At 41.1% G+C, this 25,699-nt stretch overlaps 1 protein-coding gene across 5 annotated transcripts in view; it reads left to right on the top strand.

Annotated features, from left to right (window-relative positions):
* LOC133153801 (cytotoxic granule associated RNA binding protein TIA1-like) overlaps window positions 1–7,356 on the top strand; it is a 12,651-nt gene extending 5,295 nt beyond the window's left edge. For 2 of the 5 annotated variants that reach the window (XM_061277949.1, XM_061277951.1), the window contains 6 exons: window positions 726–834; window positions 919–1,017; window positions 1,657–1,741; window positions 1,922–2,060; window positions 4,030–4,178; window positions 6,085–7,356. In XM_061277949.1, coding sequence (XP_061133933.1) covers window positions 726–834; window positions 919–1,017; window positions 1,657–1,741; window positions 1,922–2,060; window positions 4,030–4,178; window positions 6,085–6,223 — 720 coding nt within the window. In that variant the 3' untranslated portion in view covers window positions 6,224–7,356. Of the gene's footprint in view, window positions 1–725; window positions 835–918; window positions 1,018–1,656; window positions 1,742–1,921; window positions 2,061–4,029; window positions 5,507–6,084 lie in introns of those variants that run through there. The other 3 variants (XM_061277950.1, XM_061277952.1, XM_061277953.1) reach the window with 3 other exon arrangements.
* The last annotated feature ends 18,343 nt before the right edge of the window (window positions 7,357–25,699 follow it).

Raw genomic sequence — 25,699 nt, 5'->3', positions numbered from 1 at the left:
AGGGAGCGGACTCCCCACAGGGGTTGCGGCTGCAAGGCCAAGGCGAGGGACCCGGTCATCACTGGCCGGATAAGCAGGAAGCCGTCGTAGAGTTACGCCGGCCTCGACCGATGATCCCGGTCCCAGGAAGAAAAAATAAATAAAATAAAATATCCGATCCGAAGAGGTACCGAGGTGCGGTAGAAGGCACCAGCATCGCCGAATGGACAAAAAGACAGAAAGAAAAGGAGGAAATAAAGAGGATTGTGTCCTACAATGCATTCTGGGAACTGAAAAGGAAATTTTAAACAATGTATTCTAACTTGCGTATTGATGCCCATTGAAATGCATTGTGGGGATATTTTAGCCATTATCATTTTTGTAATTACACGAAAATTTTGAACACATCCACTCGGTTATAAGCGGCTTCGTACATTTGCAACCATTAATTTTGTTTTCTTCACCTCTCTTAAAGATTTTTACATTCATATGGTGGATAAAGTTTTTAAATAATTTAAAATTTAATAGCCACCGTGTGTATCAACTGTGATGTTGTCAAATGATTGTATTGTGTAGAAAGGGTATTATTGTGAATTACCAAAGACACAGCCTGCACAAGAGTAACACTACTTAAACCACTGTAATCCTGCCACCACCTCTAGCCAATAAGTTTTTCTGTTTTGTTTTGCTTGCATCCTATTGAGATACGAAATGCTGAGATTCTTTTCCCCTTTTTTAAATTCCAGGAAGCGGAGAATGCCATTCAGCAGATGGGGGGCCAGTGGTTAGGAGGCAGACAAATCCGAACCAACTGGGCCACAAGAAAGCCCCCTGCACCAAAAACCACCTATGAAAGTATGTGTTTATAAAGGCGCACCCTTTGCTCGCTCACATTAAATGTTTCATCCACAAACAGCAGTTTTGTCTGATTCCTCTCAGCAGGTAACTCCAAGCACCTATCTTTTGACGATGTCGTGAACCAGTCCAGCCCCAGTAATTGCACCGTGTACTGTGGTGGCGTCAGTACAGGACTGACAGGTAAAGTTTAATAACAAAGCCGGACCATTCTACATAGTCGCACGTTTTTTTTTAAACATCGCACATTATTGCACGCACATGCGTGCACTAGACTCATGATACCAGCACTTGGAGCCGCCCTATTTTGTTCTCACACCGTTTAAGCAAGCTCTATTGTGAGCATTTACCATCAGATCGGAATACGCAATTGGGATTAAGCCTAACTTCAATTTAGACAGATGTGTGCACAATATTTGATGAAAATCACATTTTGGCCATAAAGAAAAGTCATATGGGCAGACCAAGTGACGCCGCAAAAAGCAGCGATGCACCAAATATATCCACAGTATTTAATATTCTTAAAAACCTGCGATGCACTGAGACTGTGAAAGACAAAGGGAGGGATCACTGTACTCAAAAATTAGTTTTTGTTTTTTTAATGACAAATTTGACATCCACTAAGTCTTGGACAGCAACATTTGAAACCTGTAATTCACAAAAACCCATCTACATGCTTACTAAAAAACACTTCAATGGGGCTGTTCTCATTTGTTGAGCACTGTTTGATTTTGATTTGAAAATGTGTGTTTTAATATGCTTCTGCTTTAATTGTGATATTTATATTTTTCATGCCTTGATGACTATCTTTTTGTATTGCAGAGCAACTAATGAGACAGACCTTCTCTCCTTTTGGGCAAATTATGGAAATCAGAGTTTTCCCCGATAAAGGCTATTCATTTGTGAGGTGTGTATTTGTGTAACTGACTTCAAATAAATAGGCATCACATGCTGAAAGATTCAATAAAGTGCAATACTGTAATCCTTGTTGAAGTGGTAATATATGGCAGTGCTTCTGTAGTCATTCTGCACTAGTTGAGTGTTTTTTTGTTTTTTTTTTTAATTATTATTTTTTTTCCCCCTCTAGGTTCAGCTCCCATGAGTCAGCAGCCCACGCCATTGTGTCTGTGAATGGAACTGCATTAGAGGGCCACATAGTCAAGTGCTACTGGGGCAAAGAGAACCCAGACATGATGAACCCAGTGCAGCAAATGCCTGTACCTCAGGTAAATGCCTTATTTTGTCTTTGCTCCATAAGTTACACGAGAAAGTACCAAAAGTCTGATTGAATACAGTTCTACACATGACACAATTAGACAAGACGGCATTCACATGCTTTCTACTCGAGTGATGCAACGCAGTATAAAACAAGCTTTTGCGGTCACACCTAAGGACAGGACAATTTCGAGTCTTCAATGGACTTCACATTTCAAGCAACCACAATCCTTGCAATACGTTGCAATAAAAAAATTGCATATTTCACAAGTTACCATCGATCACATTGATTTGCTATTATACCTTGTGCACTGTTGTGCACACACACACACACACACACACCAACTAGCAATGTAAAAAATGGTTGCCATTTCGGTAGAATTTTGCAAAAAGCATGGAATGAGCACATGATGCGCCTGTCTCCAAAATCTTCCCTAACAGATAAATTCACAATTTGGCTTAAACTGGTATTCCAGTTTGCAAATTACTTAAGGTTTTTGCAACAAGCAAGTAAAACTACCTATAGGCAGTTTTTGTCCATCTTTGCACTGGCGACAAGCTTGGCTTCCCAGAGCAGAGGTCACAATTTGTGAGATGTGCAGATGTTTTAGGCTACCAATGGAAGTAAATAAAAGTGCTTTAACAGTTAAGTAATTTGAATTCATCTCTAATGTTAGTTCTTAAACCCTGAAGCCTGAGTAAAAATATATTTTGTTGGACAGAAAGAAACTAACAATTAAAACTCAGCATTGTACTAATAGCAGTTGTTCTTTTCCAATGAGAGCCATGCTCAACTTTCTCTTTTACAAAGCCGCCGGTCTCATTTTATGATTCCATCTACGGTCACTATGGGTTAATATTCCCCACAAAGTCAGGCTACGGTATCTTGTTAAGCCCAAAAAGTTGCAACTATCCCTTATTTGCGGATCAGCAGTTGTTTGTATTCGGACCTGTAACAAACCACACAGAGTTCTCTTAAAAAAATGGGTCTCTGTTCGGTTGTTTGGTCTGCATCAGGATGTTTTGGTGTGTATTCACACCTGCATAAAAGGTCCAGACCAGCGTGGGAAATGAAACCTGGGCCGCCTATTGGACTAAAAAGTGCAGGTGTGAATAGACCCTAAATGTTGGGTTTTCAACCAACTTAGTTTTCATACGTCAACATTGCTTAGACTCATTTTGTGTTACAAAAAGCAAATGGCCCCGATTTGGTGGAATGACTCGTAAAATACATATGACAAATACAGTGGATGTCTGTATGTATAGTTCTTTATTAAATTGGCAAAAATTGGACATGCACTCCTTTTTTTAATTAAAAAAAATTATTATACTTGTAATTAGGGGTGTAAATCGCGGGTTTTGTCACGATACGATATCATATCGATACAAAGACTCACAATACGATATTTGCCGATATCTTAAAGCCTGCTGTGATTCATTCACGATATAGTGCTCTACGATCGATATAGAACAATATCCTGATTTATAACAATTCATACGCAAAATCAACGAGGTACTGCAAAGTCTTTATTTAGGAAATTACAAAGTGCTTCCAAACAAATGACTTGAAGCCCAAAGGGGAGCGAATTTTCTCGTCTTCTTGGACACTAGCCATAGCACCGGCCCAGGAGCCGCGTAGTGGTCGGCTCCCCTTTCACGTGCCTGCTCTGGTCACAACACGCCGCGCACTGCTCCCCGAAAGAGGAAGCAAGCAACAATGAACTGGATTTCAAAATAAAGTCGCGTCTAATGTCCGAGGTCAAAAACGGGCGCTATAGATTGATGGTTACGTTTAGCATCGATGCCAACAAATCGTAGAGCATTATATCGATGTGTACCGATGAATCGTTACACCCCTACTTGTAATGCATTGTCGACATAACGGATTGGGACTCCATATTGCTATATACTTAAAACATAAGACTTGACTCAGCCACCTTACGAATTGTCTCGTACATGTACTTTGTTGTCCTTCAACAGAACAAGATTAGTTTCCCTGCTGCGCAACCCTACAACCAGTGGGGCCAGTGGTATGGCAATGGGCCTCAGATCAACCAGTATGTCCCAAATGGGTGGCAGGTTCCCACCTATGGTGTCTATGGTCAGGCCTGGAACCAGCAGGGCTTCAAGTAAGTAGCATGTCATGCACAGGGCCCTCCTTCACCACCTACTTCTACTCCAGCGCCACCAAGATTGTGGCATCACAAGCCAAGTTAGGCTACTGGAGGGAAGCTGTGAACCTTCTCTCTTATCTCTCTCAACTCCACATCCACCTACTTTTCCATCAGCCCTTCACCCTGACCATCTTGACAAGATGGACAAAAGTTTTTTTCATTTGTTTTTTCATTTTGTTTGTGTGTTCTGCGTGTCATCCCAGAGCAGTTCACCTCATGCGAGCAAGGGTTTATTCCAACGTTGTAATTCTGTTTGCAATTTAAATTGTAAGTTCAGTTGTGAGTTTCTAAACAACGAAACAAGTCCTTTTAAAGAATTAAAATGCCATTTTCAGTTTCATTTGCTGTCAAATATCTAAAGGCTGCTTTATAATTGCATTGAAGGATTGTAGTCTTTAAGACTTTTTTTTTTTTTTTTTTTATACACTGCTCACAACCAGGGGAACACCTAATCACGCAAGATGTTAGATGCTACTGAACGGAATATCCAAGTTGTAAATATTCGCACATATTAAAAGGTAGAAATTAAGAAAAAGCCATGAACACACAATTGAAGCCAAATACACTGATTTCAAGTTAGAACAGAGAATCAAAGTTTTTTTTTTTTTTTTTGAATGTATGCAGGTTGGCGGCAGTGGAATTGCCACTAGATACTTAAAAGGTTCATAACTGGTTTGAGGCTTGTGGCCTCGGTCGCCTCATGATTAGTGAGCCGCTCATACAGATGGCCTCACCAGATCAAAATGCCACATCAGCAAGATGACAGAGAACCATAAGATCAGTGTAACATTTGACCGACTCTTAAGTCTTCATCCAGAGTACTGCATAACTTCTTATGAAGCCAATTGAGCTGCCAGTAGTACAATGCTCTCTTCCAGTGATGCTTGTAAAATTTGAAAGCTAGAAAATAGTCAGGCGGCATGGTTTGGACAAAAGACAAATGGTATGTAGTCACCGTGGTTTGTCTCGCTGTCAAGTCTCCTGTCTACATTTTAATTGTCCACCGAGCGCTAGTACCCTGCAGATCAATAGCCTTAGTTTTCAACTGTGATGATTAAGTGTTCCCTTTTTAATATTTTGGTGTTTTTTTGTCATCACGTATGCCCCTCTTTTGTTTTCCTTCACTTTTACCATCTATAAATAAATACAGGTACCCCTGAGACTGTACATGAATGTCAGAAATTTGTAGGTTCTCCTCCGATTGCAATTAATGTTCAGTGACAGTTTTTGTATAACCCCCTCCTACCCCCTTCCCCAATAAAACACCCAATTGTTGGACAATATACACAGTCTAAATTCTTGCTGAACATGGTTGCAAAAGGGTGCCGTTGAATTAATTATATTTGAGAGTAGCATAGCAGTTGTCTTCATTATCATCAAATGTACGGTAAAATCCTATTTCTGACCGGGAGGCCTCACCTCCCCTGACTTGTAGTTTGCCAAAAGTTCACATTCACACTGAATTCAGTAATGTTTTGCTCTGTCAGGGCCAATGATGCTGTGGGATAACCACCCGGTTGGTAACTTGTAATCTTTGCTGGTTCTCAGTCGGGAACGCGCTTGGGGAGGCAAAATGGGCGAAACCAAAATATGCTTCCGACGCTAGGCCTCCATGCTTTTTGCCTGCGTGTCCACCATGTTTAATCAAAACCCACTTTAGCCATTCCTAATATCTGTTTATAATCTTTATTGCTTTGTCTGCCTTACAAATGCTAATCTGTTTGCTTTCTTCAGTCTAGCCTGTCCAGAATCTCGTAGCTCTAATATGTATAACCCCCTCCCCCCTTGGCTCCCTTTTCACCTCACCTCTTCTAACCTGCTGGCATTTTGTCTCTGTCTTGTCTCTACCTCCTTTTTGCAGTCACATACCGCCCAGTGCTGGGTGGACTGGCATGAGCCCCATCAGTAACGGTGGGGTTTTGGAGCCCACACAGGGACTGAATGGGAGTATGCTCGCCAATCAGCCTGGTATGGGAGCCACAGGATACCCCACTCACTGATAAGGGAAAAAGGCAGGAGATATGTCCACCGCCTGCCTTTTGGCTTTAACATGTTCAGTGGGGCTGTGCGATGACACCACCTCTTTTGACAGGACTAGGACTTACTAGGATGTGGATCTGATTGGAAGGATTGACATCTGTTGGAGGTGTAAAGGGATTTCTTTTGGGAGTGCGGGGAGGGGGAGGTCTCAAGATCCAATGTGGAGCGATTTGACCCACACAGGTATTTCCACCCCTCTATTGCAGATAAAACTGGTTGAGATCCAGGGCTTGTACCATTTTGAAGTTCAATGTAAATGACAAAACTTTCTTTCTGGATTTTTACAAATGGCTTGCATTGTAGTTTCTCAGAGTCACTGAGAGATGTGTCTTATTTTCAGTTTTAAAGAAGTTATCAAGGTTACGACTTTTGTTAAGTTATGAACAAGTTCTTTGAGGAATGGAGATCTTTGATTTGTACGGAAACTTAAATCTATTGCAGGGATTGTTTGCCACTGCTGCTTCTCTGTAAAGGCAGAATAATATTGCACAGTCCTCCCAGCTGGTACTTGACAAATTGTATTTTTTTTTCTTTATTCCTCCATTCCATATTTTTCAGCCTCAAATCTTTTAGCCCCATGTAAATAATTCCCCATTTGATACCATGCAAGTACAAATACTACTACCGTGCGTGCTTGCTTTAATTTGTTTCCACAACTACAGTTAACTCCCATAATGTGAGTAACGGAGTGGCACTGCCAAACGTGACACTGGCACAGTGTCACATGATTCTTCCATGCTGAGACAAAGATGGCATTGCCATGCAGTGCACATTTAAACGTTTGACACAATCTAGATGTATAGAAATATTTGATGCCCCCCCCACCCCTTTTTTTTGTATAAAGGCTCTTGAGTGGGTCCGTTCAACCTTTACACCTGCTCTGTCTGCCAGAGGGATGAGGAGGCCTACATGACTGTTGCCTTATTAAGATGGTTTGTTTTAACTGATAAGATACTTTCTTCAATTAGGCAGTGCCTACAATTGTTTTCAGACCCTTTTGTTTAGAAAGGTGTTAGACCTGAGAACCAATGACTCTGCTACTGTAAACAATGTTTTCATGCCTTTGTCCTATTAAAATGCTCATGAACACACATTGCAATGCGTTCTATTTATTACAGGGAGTGGCCAAACACTAAACATGACCTGACATTTCTCTTTAACATGACTCTGGTTCCGTGAAATTAATATGATGTATTATTTATCCTTGTCTTAGACCTCACATACTTGGTGATCATAAATGTAATATTAAGTTTATGCAGCAGATGGCGCCCTCAGCTCATCAAATAGTCAATGCGCGTAAACTCCCCTGCAACTGGCTTTGGAGGTCTTTTACACTAAGTGAACGTTTTGGCCTCAAATTTATAGTCATGTCCTGTCAAGCGAAGAATTTAAATATACAAAACTACACAGAAATAGCGTTATTCGGTCTGGCCACTCACGCAATATGGTTTGCATAAAAGTAAAATAGTGGATGTTTGAAAAAAAAAGATTCAGAGGACTGACAGGCTGATAAATGATTTGACTCTTGATAGCTTCTTAGTCACGACTGGACCAGACCAGTCAAAGAATGAAGGATGAGCAGATTATAGCTTGAATCAATAAGAGACTGAGAGATGCTGTCATTGTTTTATATCTCTAATCTCTTCTCTTAAACACACATGACAATATCCCAGAACTGCTTACACACTTAACCGGTTTTTTGCTCGGTTCATGAACAATCAGATAAAGTTGAATGATAAAATCCAAGTCCAAAGTAAAAGTAGAAAAAAAATATTTACATCAACTCTGATGTAGTGCACATAGCAAATAATATCTTCTTTGGTCTGACTCAAACAATGATGAGGCACTTTGATTACTCAAATTTAAGTCAAGTAGGTCACTCAAGATTGTTCACAGTTTTTCCAAGTGTGATATGCTTTTGTCCCAAGGATCAAGAATTACATCAAACTTTTCACCCTCAGTTTTATCAGCCTGTTTTTAACGGGGCATCTAGTCCAGTCTCATGCAAAAGAGGTAATGCTGAGACATTTATTTACCCCAAATATCTTGCAAAATGCCTTGACAAAGTTGCAACATGTGGGTCTACCTAGTTTCCCAAACTTCAAGGCACATACTTAAGGCTCAAGTAATTTACATTAGAAACATCTCACCGCACTGCCCCAAACAAAAGCATCACAAAAAGTATACATAGTGAAAAAAAAAAAAGTAAAAATGATGATTTCGTCTCAATTCATTCACAAATCGATTTACTAGTTTGAAATCTGGGCTAGTTTGGTTCATTTAAGCTAATCTGTTGTATAAATAGCAACAGGTAAAATAGCAGGTTCAATAATATCATAGCATAAGTACATGAATTAACCTGCATTAGGCTACATGGAGTAAACAAGTTTCAGAAAGGATCTATCAAATTTCCCATGACCTACCTGAAGATCTACAGCACAATGGTTGGGAATAGCAGGACTAAAAGACATTTTGAACATTGACTTGACTGAGAAGAAATTATGGAAAGATGTAAAGTACCTTGCAAATTGCTTACGTGAACAACATTTGTGTGCTTTTTTTGTGTTCTCACATCAAATGACAGCTTGCTGCAGTGGCTGACAGCAAATATACACGTTCCAGTAATTAACCTTGACAGACCCAATGCGTTGGCAACACCAGAAACCTGCTAATGACACAGTTAATCCAGAATTAAGGCATCCCGTTTTACTAACGCCACGCAGTCACTAAACATTATATGTGCAAATGTCAGAGGGGAGCATTTAAAGAGGTGAAAATTTGTGAAAGCAAGAGTGTGACCTCCCAACATTTTTCTGGATGAATGAACAAAACTTCGCAAACACATACACCAACATCTTATTAAAAGTCTTCCCAAATGAGTGGAAGATGATTGCTGGCTTGGTGATGATACTTTTGTTCACATATTAACTATATTTAGGTTTGTGCTTTTTTTTTGCATAAGTAAAGGAACTGAGTCAGTACTTTTTGGTATTTTGAATTTTATTCTCAAGTACAGAGTGTAGTACTTTTGCTACCACACTTTTTTTGTGGGCAATAAATCCTGCAATGACAGATGTGTGTCATCTCATTATTGAAACTGTCAGTTGTGCAGATGGACATGAAGAGGTGAGACTTTGATCAGGGATGCTGGTAGGCTGTTCTTCAACTACTACTTCCTGTGTGCACAGACACATACTTTGGAGTCAATCTCAGAGAAGTCTTATGTAGGACAAAGACAGCCTGCGGCTAACTCACCATATTACTACTGTCTGTAATACTCCAAATGAAAAAAAGCCCTCCATCATAGAGCATCATGTTCCAAACCCCCACCCCTGTTAATTTTCTCCTCTCCACATAAAATTTGGTCTTCTGGTTGCACTGCTGTCAGGTTCATAACGCAGAGAGAGATGAGAGATCTGAACATTAATGAAACAGAAGACAAAGAATGGCAATTGTCCCACATTCAACCATGTAAGGGACAACCAAGGTCAGCAGAAAATGTCTCTGTGCGTATAACCAAGGGAGTGCAGGAGTGACACAGTAATGGAGGCTAGGATATGTATTGGCCTGTGTGTGTTTGTCTGTCACCAACACTCAGTGGCTCTGCCATTCACTCGTACATACACTGAGTAGACAGAGCACGCTTAAATGTGTCACTCGGCATTACTACACAGGCAGATATTAGGGAAGGGAGCGCTGGAGTGGAGGAGCAACAACACAGGCATGGAATAAGTTAGGTCAGATCACTTATTGCTCACATTCACACCCATTAGGTACACAAATATTGAAAGTGCCACGTTTTGTTCATGAAGGTTACTTTAGTCAAGTTCTGTGATTGAATATAAACAGAGGTTGCAGCTGCTAGCATGTGCTGGATTTTAGAAATGATGAGTACAAATTTGGAAGTAAAGCGCAGCACATCATGGAAATGGGGCGTCTGTTAGTTGGATGGACCTGATGAATGTATAGTGCAAGTTCGAAAGTCAGATGAACTTTGGAATGCTACAGTGGACACCGAAATTCAATATGAGTCAAGGTAAATCAAGGTGGTTATAAAAAGTACTATTTGGGGGATTTTACAAAATGGTACCAGCAAAAGCTCTTTTTATCCCTGACCTCCCACCATTCAAATTAATTGTGTAACAATTTATAATTTTTTATTGGCATGCTTTTACTAGCAGATACGCAGAAGTCCTTCATTGCACATCTTTTGGTGCACCATAAAAGTGGTCAGTTGCTTATTAAGCAATAGATGGAGTATAACGGGAATTATCTACTGTACGGTGACTGTTTCTATCTCGTCATAGTAAACTGAAACATACAGTCAGTGTTGAGCGGATCAAACAGTGTTGCATTATCAGCGGTAAGCGCCACACGTCAAAACATATCTTTCAGCCTGCTGCTCTGGGGCGCTATAATAACAGCAACGACTGTTGGAAAGTCCAATCAGCACCATTCTTCTCATGTCACTCAGTCCCAATCTTGTGGCACAATCAACAAACCTGCCTCATTTCCTGACGCTGTGCATACCAAACAAAGACCAAACTATGCCCAACATACAAACAAAGGCACTCAAGTTGTGTGTACTGCGTGCGTGTGTGTGTGCGTGTGTGATACGACATAGCATTTTCAAAATGGCTGTTCGGCAAAACAAAAAAACATTTACACTCAAAAACAATTTTGAGTCTTCAATTAAGACATTCTTTGGGAATGTGGGAGGAAGCCAGGGGACCATATTGGAGACATGCAAACTGGTGTCAGGGTCCAGGAGGGTTTTCTTTTATCCACAGGGGGCAGCCGTGAGCAGTGGCGGATCCCCACAGGTGTGGCTGATCCCCAAAGGTGTGGCTGATCAGGCTTGTCAGGGGAAGGCTTTTAAGGAGCGTACTGCCAGCGGCCGGTCGTCTGAGTGATCTCCTCCACGGTTGTACCTCTAGCTGCTAGATCTCGCGCCTCGTTCTCCCCATTGTATCCTCTGACCAAGTATTGTTTGTTCCACGATCTTAGATTTCCTCCACGAACCACCGCCAAGATCCAACCCGCTCTGGCTGAACTCCTCACGCTCCGTCATCGCAGCTCCCGCACCGTGCTCCTGGCTCAGCTCCTCCTGCTCATCCTCCACCGTATCACCTCAAGTAAAGACTCCTTACTCCTTCTGGACTTCCGAGTTGGTTTCTGCATGTGGGTCAAAACAATCACTAAAACAATAACTACACATGTTCTTTGATACAAAACATATTGCTTGGTTTCACTTTTTTTGCATGTCACTCAATTCTGTTTGAATATTTCAAAGGATGAATTGCTGACACAGAATAACCTACCTGTAAAATGGCACACAAATGTTAACAAACAGTTCCTTGTGTTTGTTGCTGTTCCACCAAAGTTAGTTTACCGACTCATTCGAGCCCCCAGGCAAAAACACAGCAGAAATCACCAGGCACTTGATTTTCCCAACATCAGAGAAAGATGTGCTGTTTTGCATGTTGTGACTTAACTGCAGTCATGCTAAAAATCTTTATTCTATCCAAGGCTCATCCCAGGTGGGATGCAAGATAAATTGTTTGGAGGAATCGTCAAGGTTGTGGAAGTCATTAACAAATGGGGGCAGGAAAAGTCAAAAAGTCTCAGACATGGAAGCAAGAGCAGCAAGGATTCATCTCAAGCAGTGAGCCAATCACTATGGAAAAAGGATGGATGCATTGCGTGATGGGATACCATCAACCAAAGTGACAGAAACGCGTAAAACAAAATATAGTTTCACAGCCCAAATGGTGAAGCTGGTTTTCTCGCCATCACTGAGAAGAGAATAAAATTAACATTGCTAAAGGTCAAAAAAGCAACTCTCACAAGGACAGCTTTATTAAAAATGTATGCCTTAATAGCACTGATAGCCACTTTGGATACAAATGACAGAAATTAACTTTTCATCTCCCATGCTGCTCTTGATTAAACAGAGAACAAATTACACCCTAAGAGGAAATTCTTCAACTAGCGTTGTGGAAGCTGGAAGACGGAAAATAAAGGGAGGAATACTGTAAATACTTTTGATGGACAGCATGTTAAGTGGATATTTGATAGTACTTGGACTGTTGGTGATGCAGAGGATTATAATGTGACGCAGAGCTACTTAGTGCACCGAAAGCCACTGACTGACACACGTCTGTGATATTTGGAGAGCCTCAACCATTAGAAGTCAGATAAGTCAATCAGGCTGAGTGAAGAAACACGTGTCTGACACTGTCTCGATGAATTTTACATGAACCCTTTGCTGCAGTCGTCGAGGGGCCTAGTCGCTATTGATTGACTCCGACCGATGCTTTTTCCTTTCCAATAACCCAAAAAACGTAGGAATAATTTTAACTGAATGGTAAAATTGTACAATATAGTATGCAGTATAATGTTTTTAGATTTTTACAATCATGTCAGGGATGCACTTTGATCCGACACGGGGCAGGTATTTTGGATTTAGAGTAGCATGGTTGGGCGTAAATTTATTCAACACTCGAGAATACAGGGTGTTTATAAGAAGCGAGTCCTGAGCTGTGCCAATGTGTTAGGGTGGCGCTCGACGGGCTGCTGTCCATGAATTGAGATTGATGCACAAGATGAAAACATCACTCTATTCCTTTTTTCATATTTGTTCTTATCATTAATGCAGTGCAGTCTGAACAAATGATTCCACGATAAAAGAGTTATTATAGACAGACATGCCTGAAGAGAGCTCGTGAAGTAGAAAGTTTGACAAGCGGTTTGGTGAATCTTCAAAGCACGTCTGAGGTTGTAAGTATTATCTCGATTAAAACATCAGCTGCACTATGACGTTTGAATATATTAGATGTCCCCGAATACTGCACGTGCACTCGCTGCTTAAGCACACGCCTTTTATCTTTTTTCTTTTTCAACGCAGATTTACTATAAACCCCAAGTTGGGATGTTGCATAAAATGTAAACTGTATTATAATTATTAGTCTATTCTTTTTCAAATATTCTCTCAATTTAAATTTTTAAAACTTTGATGCCTGCAATACATTCAAAAAATTCGGACGCACGCATGCACACACGTAATCTTTTGAAATACATGCTTCGTGTGTTGAAATAAAATAACACTAAATTAAAAAAAATCCTTGTTCATATTATTGTATGTGTGGCTGTTGATTCAGCAGATATGTCCTTGTTTGTCATGCGTAGATCTTTGGTATGCCATGTTTGGGTGTAAGGTGCAGTCATGTGGATCTCATCTGACCGAGACACGACACACAAACACACACTCTTGTATGAAGTTGTAGGCCACCTAAACGGTATATGTTGATACTTTCTTTCACACATTTACAACATGTAATTTCTTGCCTTAGTGTTTTCCGTGTTCCTTTTTCTACCTCCGACACTCCCTTCCTTCCACTCTCTTCTTTTATCTCATCATCTCTGTCTGGTATTAATGTGGGAGTGATGGAAGAGGGCTGTATAAGAGGCCTGACAGTGCTCATCTCTAGCCTATGATGCATTGCATCCTTTGGCCTCCCTGCAGCCCCATTACACTCTGATTAATTGGGCCTGCTTAAGTCAATAACTCATCTGTTAAAAAACAAAAAGCTTCAGTGCTGAACAGGAAAAGCAAGAGGGGAGGAGTTGAGCAGAGGCAATGAAGGACACAGAAGGACAAAGACGATGAAAAGATAACTGCAAGAATCAAATAGACGTAACGTTGTTTTGGTTTTATACTGGTTTTATACTGGTTTCACCATATGAAACACTTCTTAGGTGTCTTTATAAGGTGTCTGTGGCATAAGCATCCAAAGATCAAGAATTTATGACGTTTTCACAACACATTTCTTGCCATGGTAAAATTGGCTTTTTTTTTTCATGCAATGAGCCAGCGCTCTTCTCACTCTACATAACTGCGAGCCCGACTTTCTTCACCGTGACAACCAATAAGCTGGATCCCGCTGACAGCTTTTGGCTGTATGCTAGGGCTGGAAAGTATACCACGACAAAGTATTCCATATTGGTCGATATCAATACGGAGTTTTTTTAATGATTGAAAAATAAAGACGTGCAAAAAAAAGGCTGAATCTAGGTAATTGTATTTTTTACAAAATATTGAACCTTTAATAAGAGGTCAGTGCAACAATGAAAACTGGACAATATAGATGAAATGTGACAATATAGAAAAAATGTGCTTATGGGGCTGGGCAATATTAGCCTGGAAAGCTGTTGTATCAGCGATTGGTCTGGTGGAGAGTTGCATTAATGCGCAATGGGCAAACCTGAGCAAACAGAAGGAACCATTTTCGAAATGTTGGCTGCTGGGGTTTTAATGACTATGTGTTTCGAGTTATTTAAAACTGAGTTTAATGTTGAATTAAAAAAAACTACTGTCTCTCTCATGCACCATTTTGAATGTAAGGATGGACTTCCGGCGCCGAACAGAGACGTTGAGCACAAAGGTTACATCACAGCAAGTAAATTAATTTGATTTGTCAGTTCATTTTGAGCCGGGCCAAATGGCGGTGAATGGCCTCCCCACCAGACCCAATTGCTGGTACAGCGACTATATAGATCATAACCTTAGAAAACAGATTATGCTTAATCACTCCAGACACTTAGAGCGTCACTCTGATCAAATAACAATTTAGATGTGATGTCAACAGAAAGGCTCGCACATGCGCACGCAAGCATGTATGCACACATACATGGATTTGAGAGCAAAGCCTATCTTCTTATCATTATTTGGTTTGAAGAGCTGACATGTTTGACAGCAGTGACTGTGATTTGCAGTGTTATGACATGTCTGAGCCACTGTGAAAAAGGCCAACTAGTGTAGGCCCACCAGATAAGAGGGAATAAAGGCAATGAACTGTACGCCTTCATTGTCTGATAACTGAAGAGGCTTTTGTTAAGAGACATGTCTGGATTTACAGACTTGTGTGTACGGGTGTGTACTATACAAGGGAGAGACAAAAATGTGCGGGCGATGGCAGGAAGATTTAACAAGTTAGCTGATCATCTTTCCATCATTTAATCTTCCTCCTTCAGGAGATAACGTAGACTGTCTGGCTCCTTCCTGCTTTGCACTCAGATGGGTCCTATATCATATGCACATGCACATGCACACGCACACGCACGCACACACGCACACGCACGCATGCACACACACACACACACTCACTCGTACATTCAGAGTGGCGCTGGAGCGGAGCTGTCAAAGCTCACATATGAGTCTGGCCTGGCCTCTGAGGAAACACGGCCCAGCTCCAGTCATAAATAATAATGGGATTGGCTACATGACATGTTGAGTGATGGGGCCCCTCTCAGAACTCATTTACATGGCTTTGTGTAGCAATCATCGGCCCCCTAATGTAGCGCTAAGCAAATGAGCCTTTCAGAATATTGTGCAATTTATCGCAAGTCAACTGGCACCAGGCGGGTGCTCTATAAATCACACAGGAACACATGCCCTCAATGACAGCTAAATCAACATGGAGTAATTGCTTTGAAATGCGGAGGAAGTGTGCTGGCAGGCTGGATGAAGCTGTGCGGTCAGAGCAGTTGTGCAGCTAACCTCACTGTGACTCATGGAAATGTAACATACAAGATGGGTCAGACTTGTGGAAAGCTAATGGCAAAGTCAGGTGAAGGCTCGGTGGTAGATTTGAATCACTGTCATTGGAAAACATTGGAGAGATCAGCAAGGGAAGCAGACTGGTGAGCTTGCACACAATCTGCAGTACTCAGACATACTGTAAGGATGCAGAGAATCATTTTGCGGATGACCACCAAAGAGTGTGAAAATCTAACTGGTTCAGGGTTGCTTTGCGTCTCTGTGCATGCTTGTGTGTGGGGGAGAGCAAACATAATGCTGTCCATCAGTGTCCATTACCCTGACAGCAAGTGAGATTAATGATCACCGGGTCAGAGGCACATGAGAACACACACACATGCATGCACGCTCACACGCACGCACACTGAGTGTGATAGACATTGCCCATCATTTGCCTTTCATTCCAAATAAAAGATCACAAATTGTCAAAGCCCCTTTAAAAGATTTGTCATTTTTCAACTGCTGATTATTTTTTTGGGATGGTGCTTTGCTGTGGTGTGTGCTGGCCTCTTCTGAAGGCATAAATATAAAAATGACATTTGGTTTTTAACTGAAAACTAGTTCTTAGCGGTGCCTTTTTGACCATTCATTTTAATGCTAAACATCTTGAAGCCTTGAAAATGGGACTCGAGTCTTGACAACATTAAAAACAGTATTTGTGCTGATCAAAATAACTATTTTAGTTTTTGGGACACTGTTGAATAGCTGAGTCTACCATATTCTGCACTCAATGAATATGTGTACGCTAATGTTTTTTGGATTCGCTTGAGTGTGTATGTGTTTCCTGATATTGCCAGAAATGGATATCATAGCATTAGATGTTTTAGCCGGTCCATATGTGCTGAATATATCTGTAAAGCACAAAGATAAAATATTACTTTTTAATTAAATGTTTTTTGTTATAATGAACCTTAAAATAACTTTTTGATGGTCATAGTCACAGACTAATCATATATATTAATCTAATCATACCTGTCTCATAGATTTATGCTATACCTCAAGTACTACTATAGTATACTGCACATATACTACAAACTGACTATGAGAAGAATTATGTTTGCAAAGCTTTCAAAAGAAACAAACTTGGTAAAACAAAAACATTGTTATGTGGATTCTCCTTAAAACTTTCAAACAGAGCGAGGACCATATTTTTGGCCAAGTTTAGTCACTGACAAAAAAAAAAAGCTCTGTTATTAATGACACAGACAGCTATCTTAATTTCATTTGCATAATGAGCCAGCCCTGATAAGTCACTCATCAGAGCTAATGGAGCGTCTTTCATTAATTAAAACATCTCATTCCCACGGCTGCTTTTATTACTCCGCCAGATGGTTGTCATTACGCTGCTGTTTGTCAGTCATGACATCACGTATCAGAAAGCGTTAGTTAATATCCCTAACACAGCACAGGAAGGGGTGTTAATTGGCCTTAGGGCATCTTTCCAAATACTGTACCAATAGGTTTGTCCAGTTAGTAAGTTCACTCTGAACACATCACTGATAAATTAAAACATAATATGAAACGTACGCACACGGGTGCATGTCAAAATAGTGACATCTTTGAAAAACACCCAAAACTTTGATTTAGTTCCAGTCACATTCATCGCTCTACTGAAGCATTCTGCAAAGGCTTTGTGTTCATCCAAATTAACACAAGATTTTTATGGATTTATAATGACGGCTGCGTGCAAAGCACAATGGATGCCCTTGGTTTCGAAGCCTCTGAAAATTTGTTTTACTCGTGATAAGGTGGAGATGTACTGTATGTGTGTGTGTGTGTGTGTGGGGGGGGGTATTTCTGAAGCTTGTCAGGGGTTGGCAAGCAGACAGTTGCATGAGTTCTCCTAGGCCGTCATGATCGTCTCTCTTGCTTTTATGTTGTTTTTTGTGTCAGCAGTGGCAAGGAAACAATCACCCCCATAATGACCTCGTGTCCTTATGTGTCCCCCTTGCCGTAACACCTCATCTATCCCCAACTGTGTTAGCAGTATTAAATTGCTGATGTTTGAACACTGCGGCCATAGTTGTTACTGGATGAGGTGTTTTAAGAATGCCTCTCAAATTCAAGTACTAGTGTCCATTTTCCAGTGTAGTGTCCTGGTTCCCTAACACCTGACACAGACCTTGTTGACCCAGGTGATGTCCAAGCTGATAGGACTCTGTCATTATTAGGGACGCACAATATTTATCGGACTGACAATTTATCGCTCTATATTGGAAAAAATAATACCAATTCTCATCAGTCAGATATTGCAAAAACGGTCCATATATAGGAATATGATAAAAACTGCATCAAATACACTAATGTCCGACCAGCTGAAGTCTCCTCAACTGTAAAAACAATGCATGCGCACACACACGCACACACAGACACACACACGTGCACCCACACTGTTATGACCAGAGTGGATTTGACTCCCCCTTTGGCCTCCTCTTGCTAATGTACACCAGCAAAGCTCACAATGAATGCGAATGATGCAACTGCTCTCCACCTCACTGCTCCGAGGATGAGCGTCTCCAATTAGCCCGTAATGGGCCTCTGCTCGCCCCGGTTTCTCTGCCTCCAGCTCCCCCTCTTCCCCGTCCGATTGCCTGGATCTGCTGTCACAGATAATCGAGGTGCAACCACCTCCCACCACCGCAGACAGGCCTTGTCACTGGCGCTCGGCAAAGGTCACAGCCTGGCAATTAAAGCCACCCTCTAGGGGGTGAGGAGGGGAGGCAGAGAATGGTGACACTTGCAGAACTGCACTAACCTCACAACATGATATCCGACAGGATTAGTTGTTGGCTGCTGCGAGCTTGGCACACATGCACAAAAAGAAGAGCTGTGTTTGCTATATGAAGACTAGGCTATAATAGTTTGTGTTCAAGCTAACAGTTCTACCTGGATGGCAACATGCACATGTAGATTTTTGTATGTCATGGTAAGGTTATCGTTGATATGAATGCACTAGAATCCCCATGTTGAATAGTCCATTAGCCTCTGTCCTTGTGGTTTATACCATTTTTTCTTCCTCCTCATGCTCTTGCAGCACCCCCCCCACCGCCCTTTAAGTGCTCCATCATTTCCAGCTTCACTAATCTGTGCTATTGGCCCCTCCTCTGCCATCCATCAGAGTCCTCACATTGTTTTGACGTCGAGTTAATTCTGGTCCGGATGATTTATCAAACTCTTATTACGGTCTGCTGAAAGCCTCATTTATTGTCCTGATGTATGGTAATGATAGCCTCGCTCCACCGCCTGCCCTGAATCTTAACCAAAACACTTTTGTCCTCTCTTCCCATCACTTCCTCTCACTCCAGATCTTTCCTCTCCCTGCATATGGATAACAACTGAAAGGAAAAACCAACATTATTTTAGTAAGGTATTGGACCACAAAGAGCTGGCAGTCTATTAAGATCCATGATAATGAGAACCCTCAGCACCCAGAGGACAGCAGACCTCTTCCAAAGTTGAGCAATTCTTGACATAACCATTGTCTGACCTGTTATATAAGTTATGTATTGGGTGATACTGTTCCACTCCAGTCCCCTTGGTGGCAGTCTTGAGCATTACATTAAAACAAACAAACAAACAAACAAACAAACAAACAAACAAACAAACAAACAAACAAACAAACAAACAAACAAACTAACTAACTAACTAACTAACTAACTAACTAACTAACTAACTAACTAACTAACTAACTAACTAACTAACTAACTAACTAACTAACTAACTAACTAACTAACTAACTAACTAACTAACTGTCTAGAACACAGGTGTCAAATTCAAGGCTTGGAGGCCAGATACGTACGGCCTGCCACGTCATTTTATGTGGCCCGCGAAGACAAATTTTGCGTCAAATCCGTGTGTCTTTACTAGAATGGCAAATTGTCTTCACTTTAAATAATATCTTCTTTTTCCTTTAATATTTGACCAGTTTTTACTCGTCTGATTTGAAAACGAGTTATTTGTCAGTTTGTTTTGTAGCTTTTATTGTATATAATATGAGGTGGTCATACATTTATTTGGGTTGACAGTCATAATGGCCCTCCGAAAGAAGCTATGATGACAATGCGGCCCGCCAAAAAACGAGTTTGACATCCCTGGTCTAGAACGTGGTCACCTCTTTACCGTCTCATGTCTCCCATGTCTTGACAAGACATTGATGCTGTGGACAAACCCCCCCCCCCCAAAAATACCAAAACAAAACTGTCAGACCCTTACTGAACCTGATACCAGATGCTCTACATGAGCTGACACAAATCAGATTGATGGTTATTGGAAAAAGTCACACTCCTACCTTGAGAATAGCCATTTTACTCCTGTAGCAGATCATCAAATATCACCAATCTCAAGTTACTCCATGGCCTTGACATTAAAACTAAACGCTCCTGCTGAATAATTCAGACTGTGGCAGGATCCAAGGGTCAGTACACATCGATGAAGCACAAAAAATGTTGGTGAGAAATCAATGGAATCAGACTACACTTATTGTCCACAAAGCAAGATCCGTTCTGTAATTGTTTGAACGAGCAGTATCACGCTATTTTAAGCTTGCCACAGTTAATTATCGGCATGTGTATAATCATATATTACCTTTGACACAATGGTAATATGATGCCAAGTCTCTCCCGGATGACCAAGCTTCTCACCCTATCTCTAAAAGAGAGTCCAGACACCTTGCAGAGAAAGCTCATTTCGACCGCTTGGATCCAGGATCTTCTTCAAGTCAATGCACGCTCTGTCTAAAGTCTGCACTTTCTGCACACCTGCGCCCCGTGCTTTTCACACACTTGCGCTTCTACCAGGTGTACACTTCTTTGAGGGCGGAGGTGCAAATACAGTGTTCCCTTTCTAAATCGTGGCCTAGTTTTTTTGCAGGTATTTTTGGAGGGTGTCAGTGTGTCATGGTTTTATTTATTTGACAGAGTAGGAATGGTTAACAGCACTTATAAAATGCTTTTATTGACACCATTGTGTTCAAAGCGCTTTACAAAGTCTCACATTCACCCATTCACATTCGCACTGTGTTTTTTCGCAGCTTGTGCTTGTTTGGAGCCGCTACGTACGTGGCTTTTCCCTCTCATAGGAACAGAGGAATCTGTACGCCATACATAGCCCCAAGGCAGCTGGAGGCACAAACAAACTTCAATGACTATTTGTGGCTCCCTGGCCACTAGGAGACCCCCAAAAGCGTGAGGGATTTTATTTTAAACACATTAAACATAAATATGGTGACAACAGGTGCCTAATGAAATTCTGCTTTGGGCCCCATGGAGGCACGGGTTAACCCAGTGTTGCCAGCTAATGTTCAGATGATGTTGCTACAGGCAGGTCTTTTTGTTACCAATATGTTTGACACTGACTGTCAATGTGATTGCATAAATGTGTAGAACCATTTAAAAAAATGTTTTTTCATTAGTTTGTTTATTATCACACGTTTTTATATATAAAAGTACCGTGATTTTCGGACTATAAGTCACGTTTTTTTTCATAGTTTGGGTGGGGGGGCGACTTATACTCAGGAGCGACTTATATATGTTTTTTTTCACAAATCTTTACTTGATCATTAACACATCACTTACAAGTATAGTTGACCACTTCACATGTTATTTTTAGTATAGTTGATCACTTCACATGCTTTGATATCTTTATCTTGAACATATTCAAAACATGAAAAATTAACACTTTAAAGCGCCATATCCTCTGGACATGTCCTCTGTCACCAGGATGACATAAAGGACGAGAAATCTGATCGATGGATTTAATGATTTGATTGATTGATTGATTGTATGTGACACAAATGGTTTGATAATATTGTTGTTTATGTGATAGTTATTTAAAATATAGTTTATATATAAAAGTACCGTGATTTTCGGACTATAAGTCGCGTTTTTTTCATAGTTTGGGTGGGAGGGCGACTTATACTCAGGAGCGACTTATATACATATATATATATATGGTTTTTTTCACTTTTTTGGGCATTTTATGGCTGGTGCGATTTATACTCCGGTGCGACTTATAGTCCGAAAATTACGGTATATTATATTATATTATATTATATTATATTATATTATATTATATTATATTATATTATATTATATTGTATTGTATTGTATTGTATTGTATTGTATTGTATTGTATTGTATTGTATTGTATTGTATTGTATTGTATTGTATTGTATTATCCATCCATCCATCCATCCATCCATCCATCCATCCATCCATCCATCCATCCATCCATCCATCCATCCATCCATCCATCCATCCATCCATCCATCCATCCATCCATCCATCCATCCATCCATCCATCCATCCATCCATCCATCCATCCATCCATCATAACTGCTTCATCCTCACGAGTATCGCGGGCATGCTGGAGCCTACCCCAGCAGTCTACACCTTGAACCGGTCACTAGTCAATTGCAGAGCACACATGGACAACCAACCGATCACACCTATAGTCATTGAGGGGCGGTCAATTGACCTACCATGCATGTTTTTGGAAAGCGGAAAGAAACCGGAGGAAGCCCACACAGGCACTGGAGGAAGCCCACACAGGCACGGGGAGAACATGCAAACTCCACACAGGAGGGCCAGAGCCACAATCGAACCCACACCATCCGCACTGTGAGGTGGACACGCCAACCAGTGCACCACAGTGTCACCCTCCCCACATAGCTAAAAACTCAATTTGCATTTTTGGAGTCCTGATCCTGCTTTTATCCCAGTGTGTCACATATGTATATCAGAAAAACTAACAGCATGTCCTGAAGGGCATCTTTGAGGGTTGTGAAGCCCATCTTTGACCCTGCTGGGTGGCAATACTGTCTATTTAGTCCTTGGACTTGAGTGATGTCTATCCACACACATGGCCACACGCCCACGCACACACACCTTATTGCTCGACTCCACACTCGTGGGCCAAACAGCAGCTGTGGTCAAATGACGGCACTCTGCTGGCGACTTCATTAAAGAATTTGTATGGTGCTATTAGATGTCAGTAGGTCATGTTAAATGTCTCAGCAATCCCAACGCAATTCCCTTTCACACATTAATCCAATCAAGTCTCTTTCATTCCTTTTCTCTCCCTATCACTTCTCTCTCTATCCTCTAAATCGTCAATCAGTCCGTCTCCATGCACTCCTTGACCTAATTAAGCAAGACACCTGATCTTTCATCTTTCACTCGATGCCTCTCACCATCACCCGCTCTTCCACTCCTCCTCCATTGGCTGTCTACAACTTTTTCACCACCTCTCCCTCCTTCGCTCTTTTCTTTCACCTCGATCTCACTCCAGCATCCTGCCCGCCGAGCCGTCCATTCATCTTCCATGCTGCAATCCTCTCTCCCACCTTGCCCTCCTCCCCCTTTACTCCACTTCTCATCTCTTCTCTCCTCAGCTCCTTATTGCTCTATCAATCTCTCTGACAGAAGATCAATATCAGCACAGTGGCTGCTTTTCTTCCTCTCCTTCTCCGCCTATGCTAGTCTCACTTTCGGGCCCATCTCATCGGCTACACTTGGATCCCTTTTAGGAGAAAATATAGCTTTCCATTAGCACGTGAACTTACTGTCTGCTGACAAACACTATCATCCATTTGTTGGTGCGCTGCTGCATGAGCCTTTATTCCTTGTGACATTATTAACATGTACTTTTAATTAAAACGTGCAACAAAACAGTAGGGGGCAGGCTGTAACCAGACTGCGTTCATGTCTATGTTTAATAGATTCCTCAGTTTCCAGTTTTATATACAGTGCACAAAATGCATTATTAAACAACAATCTCCAAATAGGGACTGCAAGAAACACATCCCCTCAGTATGATTCCTTTCTGTTTCCACCATGCTGTGTTTAACACCACGTTGACAGGCCCAGTTCCAATAATTCAGTACTAGTTAAAAAAGAAATGAATGGACGTAATGACCTGCAACTATCACACTATTAGGCAGTGCACTGCTTATAGCCACAAACATTTGAATCGTTGAAATGAACTATAATAATCCAGTATCCAACTTTCAAACTGCAATTATCGAAGTTGTGGTTTTCAAATGTTCACACGTTTCATTACATTAAACCCATCTGGGCTACAACATTAGATCATTTCCAACTCTGTCAGTTTTATATGATTTACGCGTTTAAACAAATACCACTCTTCCATATGTCAACATTTGACAGCAATCGAGAACTGTGGGTCATTGTGAATATGAGCAAGTACCTCGTAAAGTGACCTCAACGGTGGCGTGCTGTGTCCCAAACCCCAGAGATGGCTGACGGCACGTGATGTTCATACTAAACCTCGAGTCAGAGTGGCCGCCTTGCCAGTCTTTCCAATTACCCAGACATTAGCAGGCAGTGAGCGGCGGCTAATTTGACAAGAGGAGATGATGCCCATTCATATCCACCCTGCTTCAGTGGCCCAGAGTAAATATTTCCCCAAGCTCAGTTTAAATAGAAAAACAATATTTGAACAGCTGAGAGCAGAGACAGAGAGTGAAAAAGCGAAGTGGGTGGGGACGAACTGAAACTCTCAATCCTTGATTATACATATATGCAATACATATTTATAAAGTAGCTGCTCCTTGAGGGAAAACTGGAGCCGATGGGTACACAGGAAAGGAATACTATTTAACACAACAGCCTTTTGGGATAAAGCACAATCACAGTTGAAATAGTTGTTTAGTTTAGAATTTGTATGGAGGTAAAACAGTAATCTGGAAAAAAACTTTCATCTCTAATTTTTACTGAAATGAGAGAAAACAGATTTCAGATGTGGTAAATCATCACTGACCATTTACTTCAGTTTCTGTACTTGACATCATTTTATTTCACTCATCAGGAAAAAGAACAATGGACCCTTATGCTTCTTGCAAATTTTACTTAAACTTTTCCTCATCAACCCTCATCATTCTGTCTTTTTCTTTTTGGATCTATTTATCAAAAATCCATCCTCCTGGAAGAGCAGTTCAACATTTTTTTTCTTTTTCACAGGATGATTCTGAGCGTTATTGCAACATAATTTGACTGGCCGGATGATCTATAAGTCATTTTGCCAACTCAATCACATTATTTACATAAGGTGATGCACTGTCCATCTAAAAGAATGGCAGTGAAAACAAATGTGTCGGTGACTGATCAACATCAGTACAAGGAGTGTGTCACAAGCAATTCTTTGACTGTGCTTACATTGTGAGTCCGTTGTCAGGATTGTATTGTGCTTTGCGTTTCTATTGTCTTGTCATGTAGATGAATGAGGCTGTAGCCAGCTCCATTATAGATTCCAACCTCCAAGTGCACTCTCTCCCTCTGTAGTGCACTCCTCTCGTTGGCCTTTGTCTGCCATATGCAAGGCATTGTTCCCTGCGGGTCACTTATTGATCCTGTCAATCACTACATTTACTGTGTTATCAATACTATCACTAAGTGATCGTGCTTTGGCTGAGAGAACAGCCAAATGGAAAAATGGAAAACTCGTTTGTGTCAATGCGGAAAACACACACTAATAGTCGGAGACAACGCATTCGTATGCACGCACGCATGTGTGCAGGCACACGCATGATCACACACAAACACACGCACTAAAGAGAGTCGTTCATTTTGGCGAAAGACAGGCGTTTGTGGTTAAATGAGGCGGGAGGATAAGAAGAGAAGCAGACAGCAGACAGAAGCGGCATTTGGCTGATGAGTGCACGGAAAGCCTTCACTCATCAGTTAGTGACCATGAGAGAGAGAGAGAGAGCGAGAGAGAGAGAGATTTTTAAAAAAGTGAATTTGCATGCAGCAATTACAATTTCCACTTAGGTCAAGGTTTGTGCTTCCACTGCGCTTTTGATTTATCCATAAATCCATTT

This window comes from Syngnathus typhle, linkage group LG5 (assembly GCF_033458585.1).
Source record: "Syngnathus typhle isolate RoL2023-S1 ecotype Sweden linkage group LG5, RoL_Styp_1.0, whole genome shotgun sequence".
Lineage (NCBI taxonomy): Eukaryota > Metazoa > Chordata > Actinopteri > Syngnathiformes > Syngnathidae > Syngnathus > Syngnathus typhle.
This window is presented reverse-complemented; position numbering and strand designations above follow the sequence as displayed.